Genomic DNA, 15,220 nt, shown 5'->3' with positions numbered 1-15,220 from the left:
GTAAAAGTTTATGAACCATGGACCTCTACACAGTGACTGAAAGCCAAAGTCTCTATAAAAACACATCTTTCACACTCATTTGCTTCATGTCATGGGTTGAGGGGAAAATAAGGAGAAGGAGAAAAGCAATAAGCTTTTGTAGTAAAGTTTGGCCTTAGAATTAGCAGAACAGCTGTGTTAGAGCGACCGGCCGACTTGTAAGAAACAGAGCACCAATTCTTTTAAAATACATTTTAATATGTAGAAACTGAAGACAAAATGTACAGTATTCACACTGGAATAGCAGTTACAGACTGATGTTAATGGAATTAATTCCACCAAAGATTCCATTTCAAACAATAGAAATGTTGATTCCTTTGTTCTAGTGTTGCAACAAATAGGTAGAAATCAATGCTGTGGTAGAAATGTAAAAAAAAAAAAATTAGCTGCATTCAAAATGAACCTCTTTAAACAAATCCACCCACCCCTGCCCACTCACACATATGGGTATTGACTATGTAGTTCCAGTAAGAGGATTGGTTTCGGTCTAATTCGAATGGGATCTGCAATCTGCAACGGGGTCCACAAAACATCTGTACTTCACAGTGAAAATTAGCTTTATTATATTTACACAAATCACTGACTAACACACACAAAACAAGAAAAGTACAAAATATGACTCACTGTTGTCATCCATACTGTTAGTTGCCACTACGTGCTGCACAGTTTCAGCGTCTGTCGTGAGGATTTAGACGAACTGTCATACAAACCATTTCTGATAAAGTTAGCCCCTCATAATTATCTTTAAAGGGTAGATGTGGAGACAGACAGGTATGGTTCAGCTGTTAATTCCCTAATTATCCCTGTTTATCACTCTGACCCATCTTAATGTCATACAATCAATCAGATGAGGATCTCTGAGAGGCTGATTGTAATCCAGGTTTCCCTAAGCAACCACTAACTGACGCTCTCCCCTCTATTGAAGACAACATAATAATCTGATGCTTCAAATTATTGCACCAAGGTGATTTCCTTTACTGTCTTTAATTAAGTCCACCAGCACATTTTTTCAATTAAAACCCTTTAACAGTGGATCTCGTAGGCAACCTGCGATCCGAAGAGGAGACTCTGACTGAGGAAGAGCTCCTCTGGATCTGCTGTTAGGGGTCCCTCAACTCCGTCTGCCGGGTTTCTGCGAAGCCCCAGTCCCCCTGATCTGGTCAGTGTCTGCACCATTTCGTGGTCCAGGAGGGCCTCCTTCATACCCTTCTGCTGGACAAACCCGCTCATCATGGGACACCTGGAGGAAGTGGAGCCCAGGATGGGCTTGGTTCTGTTGAGTACGTACATCTCGTGGCCGTGGTCGTCACGGTACTCCTCCAGCTGCGCAAAGGTGGTGGGTCCGTCAGAGTAGTCGTTTACATAGAGGATGCTCTCTTCCTTGCTGGTGCAGTAGGAGCCACCTTCTTCCTTCCGGTACTGCTGGTGACGAGTGTAGATCATAATCAAGAGGAGGACAGCAGTGAGCGCCAGCAGGGAGATGCCAACAGCAATGGCGGTCTGCGTCGCGGGGCCGAGAGCGTAGAAGTCCATGCTGTCCTGTTCGTAGAGCAGCTCCTGGCTTACATCCAGAACCTCTGGCTGATAGAAGGAGTTGGACGAAGAGGGAGCAAAGGAGTGCATGTTCAAACGAGGCCAGAACTGGGATGAGTATGAAGAAGAAGACATGTTGACGGCCAGGTGAAAGGTAACTCTGGCCACGCCGCCAGGGTTCCAGGCTTCGCACTCGTAGCGGCCAGCATGCGCTACAGTCACGTTGCTGAGGAACAGCATGCCACTGCCCATGTCCGGATCAAAGCTGTCCCTCTCGCCGCCCTCCTCGGTCCCACGCACAAGCCCCTGGATTCCTCCAACGCCCCCAACCTTGATCCCTCCACTGCTTGGCAGGGCCGTCACCACTCCTCCGGCTCCGGGCCTGAAGAGCTCACCATTTGGTCCCAGCTCTTGAACCAGGCCTCGAGACGACAACTGGGCCTTGCCATGGGAGGCTTTCTTCCAGGTCACCTGAGGCTGAGGGTATCCTGACGCCTGGCAGGAGACTCGGAGGCTCTCCCCTAGTCGCACAGTCAGGTGGCTGGGCTCGAGTTGCACCACGGGGGGGATGCAGACCAGGCTGTTGGGAGCCACCTCCACCAGGCTGAGGTGGGAGAGGCGAGGCGGTTCGGAACACATCAGCCGACGCTGTTCGGCAGAGCTCAACAGACGTTGTCCGTCCTCGCTGATCCAAGTTCTCAGCCAGCCCAGGGCACAATCACAGCGCCATGGGTTCTCTGGAGGTGAGGAATGGAAGAAGACAAGGTAAACCAATTATATGGTTTTGTCAACTGCTGTTTTCAATCACAAGAATGAACCTTTGACTTTTAAGCCAAAGTGGCAGAGAATCCCTGAAAGTGCAATGAAATTCCATGAAAACTGAGCAAACTCCATCTGCTGATGAAGATCATCTGATAAGGTTGAAAGCTCCAATAAAGTTGCTAAATGGTCCTTGAGTTGGATTTGTTTTCCAAGGTCAAGTATTAACTTTGAATCCCCACCTTCAAGCCAACACGGATGAGAAGTTCCTGAATTGCTCAGAAGAAATGAAAATGCAAAGATCTACAATTCCCTGACAGCGGAGCAAACTCCTACTGCTAATGAAGACCATGTGATAGGATTGAAAGCTCCAGAACTGCTGCTAAATTGACCTTGAGGCGATATTGTTTGGTAAACTAAATATATTTTGCTTACGATAATTTAAACTTGGTGCTTGTTGCAGGACTAATTGCCTCGGATAGGAGATCTCTTTTGCAGACAGTGTTCCTTCAATATATTCTTTAAAATTGTGTCTTTGAGGGAATTTGTCTCATTACTTGAAACACTTTGATGTGTAAAACATGTTTAAAGGCACTTCATTTCCATTGACGTGAGCATGCAGGTTGTGGCTGTGGCAGTGCATTCACAGTGCATTTTTCAAGGCACATTAAATTACATTAAATTCAATTGTGGAGGATTATTTCATCTTACAGCGAGACCTCGCTCTGCCTACCTGTGACACGGAGCACCTGCAGGCTCACGAGCGGTTTGAGGGACGAGGCTCCCAGGGTGCGGAGGTGATTCTTGCTGAGGTCCAGCAGGGCCAGAGATGACAAGCCCGACAGAGCTTGCTCTGCCAGCAGCTCTATGCTGTTCTCCTGCAGGTGGAGTTCCTGCAGACGCTGCAGATAGCAAAAAGACGTAACGCAGAGGAAAGGAGGAGGAAAAGAAATGTCAAAGACAGGATGAGTCAAATTCCTCCTGACTCAGGCTGTACAGTGTTCCTGTTTGGAAGGGATTAGTCCCACATGTTGTTGTGAATTGGATTTACAGTCGCACACGTCATTCTATATAATCCATAAAAATACATCCCATATTGGAAATGCTTTAGCTTTGCTGGCAAAAGCTAAGTTTTTTTCACTTCACTAAAAAGGATTGGGGTTAAGGTTTTTTGAAAGATTAAGACAAAATGAGCATTAAATATTGCTGTCGAGCCATCAATTTTATCCATCTATTCACCGCTTGACAAATGCGGGCAGAATTTTGCAGTGCTGTGTTATACAATCACTCTTACTAGCGTGTGTGTGTGTGTGTGTGTGTGTGTGTGTGTGTGTGTGTATTCTTGATTTGGGTGTTTGACAGTGGTTGTTTGCATTTAAAATGAGTTGTAAATCTAGTTCGTCAAGTAAATTGTAGCACACCCTAGTTAACTTTAATCAAAGAAAACATAATTTCTCAACAACAAAATTGAAAACAGCTAGCCACCTTGGCTGGTGAGCAAAAAAGCTAATGTCAAGACCTGCATCCATTCATTCCTTTAACTCAGCTCTCCAACCTGCAGTCCCCTGAAGGTGTGGTCCTGCACTCGAGTGATCTGGTTCCCGGCGAGGTACAGGATCCGGAGGTGCTCCAGACCCCGAAACATGTCCGCGGTGACCAGGTGGATGAGGTTGCCATTGAGGGCCAGCTCCAGCAGCTGCCCCTGGCTGAGAAACGCCCCGGGCTCCAGGGCTGAGATGCTGTTATTCTGAAGGTAGAGGTAATGGAGGCTGCCAAGGCGAGTCAAGTCCAGATGACGGATCTGCACTACAGCGTTGTCCTGGAGGAAGATGGTCTGTAGTGGAGAGACAAATCAAATTAGCAAAGTGATCGCAAATTGATTACATTATTTTGTACAAGGAAGAGAGCGTGGCGTGTTGCCGTGCTGTGCTCACTGAGTAGAAACATGTATTAACCATGAGGAGAGATTGCATTAACAACGGGGCCACCGTTAGAGCATTCCGCACTCACCGGGCTGTGCAGAGCTTTGGAGATATGTTAATGTGGGCAATACAAACAATGTGGAATGAGCCAGTTCAGGATGGTAATAATAAGAACTGTGACGATGAGGGTCGTGCTGCACTTTTCCTCTTATTTTGCAGTTGAGTTATTTTTGCCAAATGCTGCAGAAATCACAGATCTTGTCAGCTAACGAAAACCGTTTGAGTGACTGGCGCTTCACGGGGGGGGTGCGCTCGACCTCCCCATGCATGGCTGTCGGCTTGACTGCTAAATGCGCTTGCATTGGTGGTGCTTTCGAAGAAGCAAGCACGGGCCATGAGGTGAAGTATGATCGACGAGACGGACCCGCTGATTGAGGTTAATGGAACAATTAATGCGGAGCATGCCTTTCATTAATATTCATGAGCTTCAGTCATGGGGGTGGGGGGGGGCATGAACCCAAGAGGAAAAGACGTTGTAATGTTAAACATCTTCTCAACAGATGATCAGAGGGTGTGCCAGAGTCACTTTCTGAGCAAGAATGAATAATTACACAGACAACAGCGCGACTCCTCCCTCGGGCTTACATCAAAGAGGGTCACAGCGAATTGATTAACCACAATCATTGCAGGGTAATAAGAATGGATGAGAGACAGGAAGTCAGCTGGTACAAAAAACGCTGATGCTGGGAGGGGGCGAGGGTCGATAGCAATGCACAGCTAGCGCCCCCGGACTTGTTGCCGATTGTGCCGACTGACCTCGGTAACAGAAGGGACGCCCTGCGGGATTTCTTTGACCCCAAGAGATCCGCACTCCACTGTGAGGCTGTAGCAGCGGCAGTCGGAGGGGCATCCCGCAGACGGTCGAGGGATGAGGGCCGCGAAGACTAGGACGAGCCTGGAGAGCCGCAAGAGGACCATGGCGGTTCTTTAACAGTGGACCTTCAGACCCCAAAACCTGGGAAGAGAAAGCGAGAGAGGGGAGAGACGAATGTATAAGCATCAATCGCTCTGCTGAAGTTACAACAACAAAACCGTTTTCTTTTCTTTTTTCACGGTAATGTATTTCATCCTCTTCACCCGCTGCAGATACGATGTATATGCAGATAGTTATGAAATGACAAGGGAGGATCGATTTAAAGAGTAAAAAAAACAAAAACTGGAACACAAGAGTATTATCCGGGCCTGCTTTTCATTCAACTGTCTATTCAGTGGAATTGCAGCAGCTTCTATTGTGAGCTTCAATTAATTAAAGATGTGATAAAAAAGATGCGCAGGTTGCCTCAAGGACCTCTCTGTTGTCTTGTTAATGTGTGTACAAACCGGCCCCTTCTATTTCTGTCGCTTTCTTTGTCTTACAAAGACAATGTGCAGTAAAGAGACGGAGGCTCCGTTTTGACCCCCCCCCCCCCAATCTCAGAAAGCACATTTACTTTCTCAAAAGCAAACCCCAAGTGGCAACCAGCTCTAATCATCTGATCAAAAAACACCAGCTTTGGCTGTTTGCTGCACCTTACGGCAATATCTTCCTTTGATACAGAACCCATCACTGAGCAACACCGCACACTTTTTATTTTTTATTTATTTTTTACTATTTCTATAGGCTACAGCCTGGAAGGGATTTTTGTTGTTACGCTTCACAGTTCACGGCGGACAGCCAATATCATGCAGCCCAGCAGCATTCACAGTAGTTCATCGGCAGCAGATTGCATCAAGATACTGCAGGGTCGGATGGAGATAAAAATACATGTTGAAATGTCACACTGAGCCTTGTCATTCTGCTCCAGTGACAGCAGGTAGATTCATTCGCTCAGTCACCCGCCTCCTTCTGGAGAATCTTCATCCAGTGGAGAAGCAGACGACTCATTGATCCAATCTAAAGTCTCACGTTGTTATAAAACATTCATGTGCACCCCGGTAGTGATTCCATAAACCCGTCTGACAAAAAAAATCTAGTTTGCTTAAGATTGCAGAGTCACCCAGACAGATAATTGATAGCATTTACATCTTGCTTGGAATGATTTTGGAGAACGTCTAGTTTATTAATTATTAGAATGCACACAGATCTCATTACAGATGAGTGATGAAAGGGCCCTGTGCCTGAAATACACTGTGACTGATAAATATTCAGCTTGTAGGCTGTTTGAACTGCTCCGTCAGATTGATATCAAACGTGTCTCATTTGCGGCGTTCTAATCCCGAACCAGTAATTTACTGCCTAAGTGCAAAAGAACCAGGCTCAGTACTACAGTGGCTGACAAGTCATCCTTGGTGCCGCCACACTGCATTATTAAGCAAACGAGCAAAGAACTGGATTTTAATATTGCATGTTTGAGCGCATTTACGAGGATAGCCAGCCAGTTTAATACAATGTGACCTACATAAACTGTTCAATCTTCTTCTCTCAGCAAAAAGAAAAAACTGACACTTATTAACAAAAGCATGCAATTTCCTCTCCGGAGCTCTCCAAACAAGCGTGGAGAGAAATTATGTACTTCTATTGTAGGGAGGAGAAAGGCCAAAAAATAGAATTTTGAATCAGGCCTTGATCTGTCATTGAGCTTTTGTTACTTCTCACAGTGGGATGACTTGTAAATAGCTTTGAATCACTTGAAAAGTGTCAGAAGGGAAGCAAAGAGGAAGACACCCTGCCCTCGGCTAAGAATACACACGGAACAGGATGTGCAGTCTGATATGTGTTGTTCGAATATGAGCCCGAGATCAATGCAAATGAAGCCCTGCCAGGTGGAGAAAGCAGCTTGTGCACGTCTCCGCTCATTTAAGTGTTGCTCTGTCTTTGAAAACCCTGAGCGGCAATCGGGTCACGCATCCAGTGTTAGGACGAGGCTGATGAGACGTATAGAGACAAGAATCAATGGAGTCATCAGGGTCTGCAAACAGGAAGGAGGCGAGGACGAAAATAAAACATCCGGGGAAGAGGGATTCTTTGAATAATGCTGCTGACTGCAACTTGTCTCCCAGTGTATGCTCGACTATTTCATATTCAGTCTCGAACTCTCATCTTTTGTCATGCTGATGTGGGATTTCAGTGGGAAGAGGTCAATTTGTTCATTTCGGTCTCGGTAATCCTCTGCGGAACACGCGTAATCTGCACAATCAGATGCTCGTTAGCTAAGCCGCTCTCGGCACTGTCGACGTTTTCATAGAGGGGGCTGCTTTGTTCGGAGTTAAAAAAATGAGGTCAGCAAAATATCCCTATTGACTGTAAAGATGTGCAAATAGGATGATTAGAGCGTAATGTTGTATGCATAGATCTGACTGGCTTGCAGGACCTGCCAGGGCAGATGCCAGTCAACAAATGGCAAAAAAATAAAAAAAAGACATCTAATAAAATGCACGTCACACAAACCCTGCTCGGCATTGTGGTATCAGCGTTTACCTCCAAACATGCAACCACCCACTGTGGCTCTGCAAACATTATTTTGTTCTAGACTCCGAAGCAACTTGTTTGTTTGTCTCGGGCATTTCTGAAATGACAATTGTCTCTTTCTTCTTGACACAGCGCTTTGTTTTCACGCCGCCAAACAAATCATTCCTCTTCGGAACAATCACGGGTCTGGCTGAGCCGAACATTGGCAGCACAACAAGATTCACCGCATAGCTGCTGCTCTGATTTTCTCTTTTAATTCTTTTTCCCAAGGAGGCTGGGTGTTGATGTGTCAGAGGTGCAGCAGCCAGTCAGAGTGCTGGAGGGCAGAAGCAAAGTTCACCTCCCCACGCTGCCACCGATGGCCTCATCCCGTTGTTATGGTAACTCTTGTGATGAGGGAAGGTTTGCTCGCGGGGGCCCAGTTCCTGTGAGCTGATGTTAGGCAAACAACTCCACAAAAATAGAAGCTGTCATCTCCCGGGGTAAATTGCTCGCAAGAACTTGAGCTATGAGATGACCCGGAGCTAAATTGTAAATTCTCTTTTTCTACCACGTGAACTTTTTTCCTCTCCTTTCCCCTCTCTCCTTCCCCTCGTGGTGTCTCTGAAAAAGCCTCCACCATTTTTCCCCACTCCGCCGCCTCTGACCTCTTTCTCTTTCTCATCTCTTGTCCTTCTGCACTGACTGACAGGTGCTAAATCATTTGTCTCAGAGCATCCTTTTGTCCACAAATAGACCGAGGCCAAGGCACGTCGAGAACACTGTGGCACTAAACCAAGAGTAACACACTGACTTTGAGCGATAGTCTCCACCGTGCACGTGAAAACACGCTCTCACACGCTCATAAACATGCAAAGCACATCTACGAAGCATTGTACACTAGCCACCTACATTCAGGGACACACACATGCTCATGCACTCGCGGTTCCTGCCCACGACCGGCAGCAGCCATCATCATTCACAGACACAGACCCAGGCTGATACAAACTGGCAGCCATATACGCACTCTCACAAACACTCGCTCATATTATTTGTGTCAGCAAAGCTGAAGCTCTGCTCAGTTAATAAGCCTGCATTGATTTCTTTATTTTGCCACTACTGCTCTGTCTAGCTGGGCTCTGCAGCCATTGATTTTTTTACCACGAAAGCAGATGTTGGCGGGGTGGGGGGGATTTGGGATTGCATTTGTGAATGTCTGTGTTGAAGAGAAACACAAAGTAAATGAGTGCATGTGTATTGCTTGATTGTGTGTGTGTGTGTGTGTGTGTGTGTGTGTGTGTGTGTGTGCGTGTGTGTGTGTGTGTGTGTGTGTGTGCGTGTGTGTGTGTGTTGGGGGTGTGCGTGTCTCACTGTCAGGCTACCTCAAGCAGAATCTCTGAGCAGCAGTAGCAGCAGCAGCAGCCACTTCTCCCAGCGGAGCCTAAAAACCCTCACTCCATGTCTCTGTGCGCAGACAAACTCGATAAATCTTTGCTTTTTAAGAGTTCACATGATAAACTGCTGTGAGAGTCTGCAATCTAGAGACTGTTGTTGGTGATGTAAGCTGGCCAGCAGGAAAAAAAAGCTCAAAGGTTATCGATGTAAACTGCGCAGAGGTTCAAAGCGACCCAGAAAAACAGATTTTGTCAGGGCCAATATGATGCTTTACAGGCAATAACTATGGTAACAGTCACACTTGTTACTCCATGCACCGTGAATAGCAACGCTGTTACTCCGACCACAAGTGAATCATTTAGAGCCAATAACTCATATTGTCTATCAAGCTTCAACACATTTTTGTGTTGGAACTCCTGCAGTCCAATTTGATTTGCGACTGATAATTGCGAAGTAAAAGCACAATAGCAACTTTATGACCACATAATCAATATCCATTTTCCACACAAGATTAACTTCTATGCACTCACTGTCCGGGGGGGTTATTGTAAAGTCACGTCATCATTGCTCAGAGCTTAACGAGAGACTGTAAACCTCTTTTAACCTTGTGATTTTCTTTTTTTTGTTATTCTGGGCTTTCTTCCCTCTAAAATCCAGTTCTTTCTCTGCATGACCAAACACAGACTCAACATGTTGAGAATCATTGGCAAACTAGTCTCTCGTCTAGGTATGAGAACATCAAATCAAGATATTTTTCTGTGCATCATACTTCCGTTGTTCTGTCATACATTTTTTAACACAGCTTTTGCAACGCCCTCTGTTATATTAAACATTGTGAAACGGTCCTGCGGTGGCAGTTTTAAGCATGACCGTCCTATTTAGCGTTGCGAAGTAGTCACAGTCTTAAACACGTGGTTGAATTAAAAACTTCTTGTTTCGGAGAAGATCATGGTTTATTTAACCTATGTACTTAAAATAAGTTACATACATAGGTTACATACATAACTATTTTTCAAGGATTTTTGAATGGATGCTAATTTTAAATATATATTTTAAAGATCTCACGTACCCCCTGGAGTGCCTTCACGTACCCCCAGGGAACAGGTACCCCCATTTGAGAACCACTGACTTAGAGCAACGACTCTGTCCAAAGGCACTTACTACTCTATATACTTTACATTACCTAGTAAGTTAAGTATCCCACAATGCATCATGAAAAATAATGGAAAACAATGGTCACTAACCAAACACTATATACCATCATGCATTGCGCTGCAGGAAAAATGTCAGACGGATGACAGTAGAATGAGAAGCGCTAAAGAGACACAATATACGAAAACAATATATTTAATGTGAGCAAATCAGTGCATCGCAACACAAACAGCCACAAAGTACTTTGCATTTATTGATTTGGGAAAATAAGCTTATTTCCTTCACATTCACAACGGCGGTGCATATACCGCTTTACTCCTTCCATCTTTTCCTTTCACAAAAGCCTTAGACACACAGTAGACGCTTCAGCACTGCTTACCAAGGGGGACGTAAATCCACTCAGAGAGTTTCGCTAACAGGCAACTCTACAAAAGAGCTTCCAATATGTATTCATCACAAAAATGCATGTTGGTATTTATCATGAATGTTCCACGAGGTTAAGTTCAGTGACTTGAATTAGTTGAGGGGACACCTAGCAGACAGCTAAATGCTGTGACGGCACCCACCTGTCATTCAGAGTGGCCACACCTTTTGTTATGAATCATTTTAAGCCATTATATCATTTAAACGGTGTATAAAATACTCCCGTAGAGTTTTCCTTGGCACAGATATTAGCTATGGACATTTATCTGTAAAATAAAAAAGTGTAAAGATGTCAAGTCGTCAACTTTTAGGTGCATTTAATTACCTTTGGACAGAGCAAGGCTACCTGTTTGCCCCCGTTTCCAGTCTTTATGCTAAGCTAAGCTAACCGGCTGCTATCTCTAGCTTCACATTTACTGTACAGATATGAAAGCAGGATCGTTGGCAAGAAACCAAAATAAGCACATTTCCCAAAATGTCAAACTATCCCTTCAAAGTGATACTTGTGATTTATACAGTTTTTTTGAAAACCAATAAAAGTGAATGAGTCATCAACCATGGTCTGTGTTTGTGCGTCATTGTCACTCGTTGTATTCAGGCATTTAGTAAGCAATTTCCTGTCACCTTTTGAAAAATACTCTAGCTGTCAACATTTCCTGCCTTTCACATTTCAAATATATCTCAGTGTCAACATCACCTGTCTGACACTTGCTCCCGTGTTTTCTCACGATTTCTTGCGTCTCCCCTTTTCAAATGCCAATTTTCTGCAGTCTCTCTCTCTCTCTCTCTCTCTCTCTCTCTCTCTCTGTCTCTCTCTCTGTCTCTCTCGCACGTGCACACTGTCCATTCTAATTGTCCAGGTCGGTTGATGCAATCGAACAGAGCAATTTCACTCTCAGTAGCTTCATCTGTCACACTTTAATTTACAAGTCAGCGGATTATGCCAGAGCGGAATAAACGGTTTGATTTCTACATTTCTTAAGCTCCATTCTCATCAACCTGTTTTTGCGCCCACTTCTGTTCGCCCACTCTTCTATGTGAGTGTGCAGTAATGAAAGGAAGGGAAAGTGGACACAAACACTCGCCAATCAGATTGGACTGTTGCTCAGTGGTTTCACATTGTGATGGATGGATGAGATCAGACAGGTTGGAAGATGGATGAAGGGGAGTCACATCGTCCTCTACTGAGAAGCAGAACAATCCCTTCCATTTCAATCCTATACCCCATTTTGATAGAAGTGTTTGCATTCATGATTTTTTTGGCTTTCTTTTAAGCCGTTGCATTATTGTTTTTCCCCCTTCAATGTTCCAGATGGGTGAATCTGATTATAAATATTACTTATTTTTATGGCAGTTGAGTCGCAGGTATTACTCAAGCAGCAATAAAACCGGGCGCACAGTCGGTTTGTCCAAAATTGAATGAATGCTTTGCAACGCTTCGATAACAATTGCTTATCATCCCGCTTTATTGAATTTCAGTAATATTGCCTGTGCAGTAGTGTTTGCAGAGGGAGTGATTGCATCCTTATAAATTGTGTTTCTTTGTTGCACTGAAAGTGACAGCATCCGCTGACTGCGAGTGATGGACGTCCGACGTATGTCAAATAACACTCTGGCATGTAGCCTATATTGTGTTTATCTGTGACGTCTGGCATACAGAGGGGAAATAATGAAACTGTAAAAGTAATCAGTTTTTTTTTGCTCATGCATTTCGTATTTCAGCTGATCTTTGCCATCTGCCCGTGTCGTTCTCAACTCAGGCCAAAACTGGAGGTGCAATACAATTACAGCCAAGAGAGATTTCAGTTATCATTGTCTGGCAGACAGCAGCCGATGAAAAATTAAAGCTCTCTGCAGGCGTAAGAAGTCAACTTGTCTGTACAGATCTTTCCACATGAGACAGACACCCCACCCTCGGAGTTACACAAACGAGGTCCTATCTAGGGGCCCGCTGTTTGGCTCCACGCCGCTTCGTGTGCAGAATAGCAATTAAGCAGAGGGACGTGCATTAACACTCTGACATTAGGGAAGAAACCACTTAGAAGACAAAATCAGAAAACATGACGGTCTTACAGTACGGACAGATCTGTACCAGGAATCTGGTAGTGACCTAACACTATATTCTTCCTGGCGTCTCCCATAGTGCCCCTGTAATATTCCTGCCAGATTCCTAGAGGGTGTGTGCTGTGCTCAGCACTGATCTTATTATGCTTCATTTTGTCCCATCACAACAGTATCACTTTCATATTCCCATGTGATGTGAATACACAGTGGCTCTGCAGTGAAATTGCTCATACTTTGTCTCTAAATTGCATTCTAAGATCAAGACAGCTGTTTTATTGCTGTAGTACTGCGGCATGATGGGAGAAACAATAGCAAATCTTAACTAGCAGATCACTCTGCTGCTGTAAAACGTTTGATAGGAAATGTATTTTTTACCTTTTGAATTGTGTATTTAGAAGAGAAACAGCAAGACCAATTAACAAAAACACATCAGCATGCGTAGTAAGTTTGCATTATGGGATATAGTACCAGTTCATTAGGTACACCTCGCCAAAACGGATGCAGCCGAAAACAACAGCCCTGCAATGAATCAGACAATCAAGATGGTTGTAATGTTCGTTTTTTTGTTTTTGTTTCAAGGTTTTGATTCAGCTTGATGCTGATGCTTGATTGTTGAATTGTATACTGTTACATATATACAAAGACTACACTCAAGTGCCCACTTTATTCAGTACACCTGTGCAGTCTGATGCAATCGAATACTGTTCTGCCATGAAGTCTACTTTTCGGATGCTCTTTAATGCTCAGTTTATGTTGACGCTGTCATAAAGGTGGTAACCCAATTACATGTTTAGCATTGAAGTTTGTTGGTGTTTTACTGGACTACTCTGAATATAATTTATAATATAATATCAGAAGAGGTGTTTTAAATATTCTGCCCCCCTCCTTTCTATGTAAATGTAAATTATACATAATTACAAAACATCTCTCAATATAGTCCAGTACACCATCTTCTACTACAACCTCAATAATTAACATACGATAATTGGATTTACACATTTCCGATTATCTCTCGCAAAACTAAACATTATGAGCTTCATAATGATAGATGTTATTGCAGGGCTGTTGTATTGGACTGCATGAGATTGTAGACTATTAGCTAAAAGAAAGGAATAACAACATGAAGGGAGTTTACTGAGGATAGTCTGCAGCAGTGATCCTTAATTTAGGGTCTGTAGTTTCAGCTGTTGTTCTGTTGTTTTGCATTATACTGAGAGGTGTTTCTAATATTTTGTTCACCCCATTCATCACAAGGGTAGACTGAATTTTGGACCTTTATCGAATATCTATGCAGTCTATTTAGGATATACTTTACTTTAACACATATTAACATGACATAATAAGGGAATCTGCTACTGGGGCAATTTGGGGTTTGGGTGCCTTCAGGGTTAAATAATGACGTTTCATCACACTTCTCAACATGACATAATCCTATAAGAAACACATAAGAATTCAGATCTTTTGCTCCACTCTCATGCTATAATCTCCCAAAGTGCATTGTAGACAGTTCTATAATTCAATAGACAGAAACAAAAAACTATATCACTTCATGAGATTAAACTGTATCAAACGCGAGCCTGTGATCCTAAATTATGTCTACGTAACTGAAAAAAACAACATTTTAAAAACCCTTCTGTGTTACTATCCCAAGCGCACACCGTCCCCATTTCCCAAACAGACAACTGCGACCTACCGTTTCCCCTGCCTGCGTGGACTTGATCTTGGGAGCAGTCTACCTACTTTGACAAAAAAAAGAAGAAAAAAGAAAAAAAAAGAAACCAACAAGAAGAAAAGATGAATTCCACTTCAAATCACTGCAGATAAAGCAGCCAGCGCATTGTTTGCCTCCCTCCGACTGGGCAGCGGTTTAGAGTCCGCACAGCCTGAGCCCGTCCATTGTAATTGGATGCTGAGAGCCGGTGGAAACCACTCGCATATCTGCCAACGCTGGACGTCAGCGCTGATGGTGGTCGATTTAGACTCTTTATCGCCCTCCTCTGATATTGTTGTGCGGCTTTGATACGTCCCCCCCCCCTTTTTTGTCTTTCCTGCGCTCTCCCCCAACGCGTATGTTTCCAACAGTGACCCACTCCTCTAATTATCCCTGCTTGACTTGACTCCCTCCCCCTCTCTCTTTCTCTCGGTGCACGAGTAAGAGAGTAAGAGAGAGAGAGAGAGAGAGAGAGAGAGAGAGAGAGAGAGAGAGGGGGGGGGGGGGGGGGGGGGGGGGGGGGGGGGGTATTCTCGGTCATTCACTTTCAAAACAGAAATTGGGTGGCTGCCTGGCACCGATTGTTGCATTCAACTTTAAGTGTAATTTCCGGCGCTGTAGAAACCATGATAAAAGAGCGACTCTCTGCTCTGCAGATAAGCAGAGGGATTTCAGCACCACGGACAGCGGCCCCGTCTTTTATTATGAAAGGTTTACGGACGTGAAAAAGCGCATCCGCTGACAGAGTGACGCCTGTCGTGATATTCCCTGCAGTGGCAGGCACAACACACAAGC

At 44.4% G+C, this 15,220-nt stretch overlaps 1 protein-coding gene across 1 annotated transcript; it reads right to left on the bottom strand.

Moving 5' to 3' along the window:
- Positions 1–216: 216 nt before the first annotated feature.
- Positions 217–14,831, bottom strand: lrrc24 (leucine rich repeat containing 24). The gene is made up of 5 exons (XM_031855213.1): positions 14,408–14,831; positions 5,070–5,268; positions 3,887–4,165; positions 3,065–3,233; positions 217–2,309 (listed from the first exon to the last, which is right to left on the bottom strand). Exons 2-5 carry the CDS (start codon positions 5,229–5,231, stop codon positions 1,063–1,065), a joined length of 1,857 nt encoding a protein of 618 aa, XP_031711073.1. The 5' UTR covers positions 5,232–5,268; positions 14,408–14,831; the 3' UTR covers positions 217–1,062.
- Positions 14,832–15,220: the final 389 nt, after the last annotated feature.

The sequence above is a fragment of the Anarrhichthys ocellatus genome, unplaced genomic scaffold (assembly GCF_004355925.1).
Source record: "Anarrhichthys ocellatus isolate YVR2014 unplaced genomic scaffold, GSC_Weel_1.0 scaffold15, whole genome shotgun sequence".
In the NCBI taxonomy this organism is placed as follows: Eukaryota; Metazoa; Chordata; class Actinopteri; order Perciformes; family Anarhichadidae; genus Anarrhichthys; species Anarrhichthys ocellatus.
The sequence above is the reverse complement of the archived record's forward strand: the minus strand, read 5'-3'. Positions and strand labels throughout refer to the sequence as shown.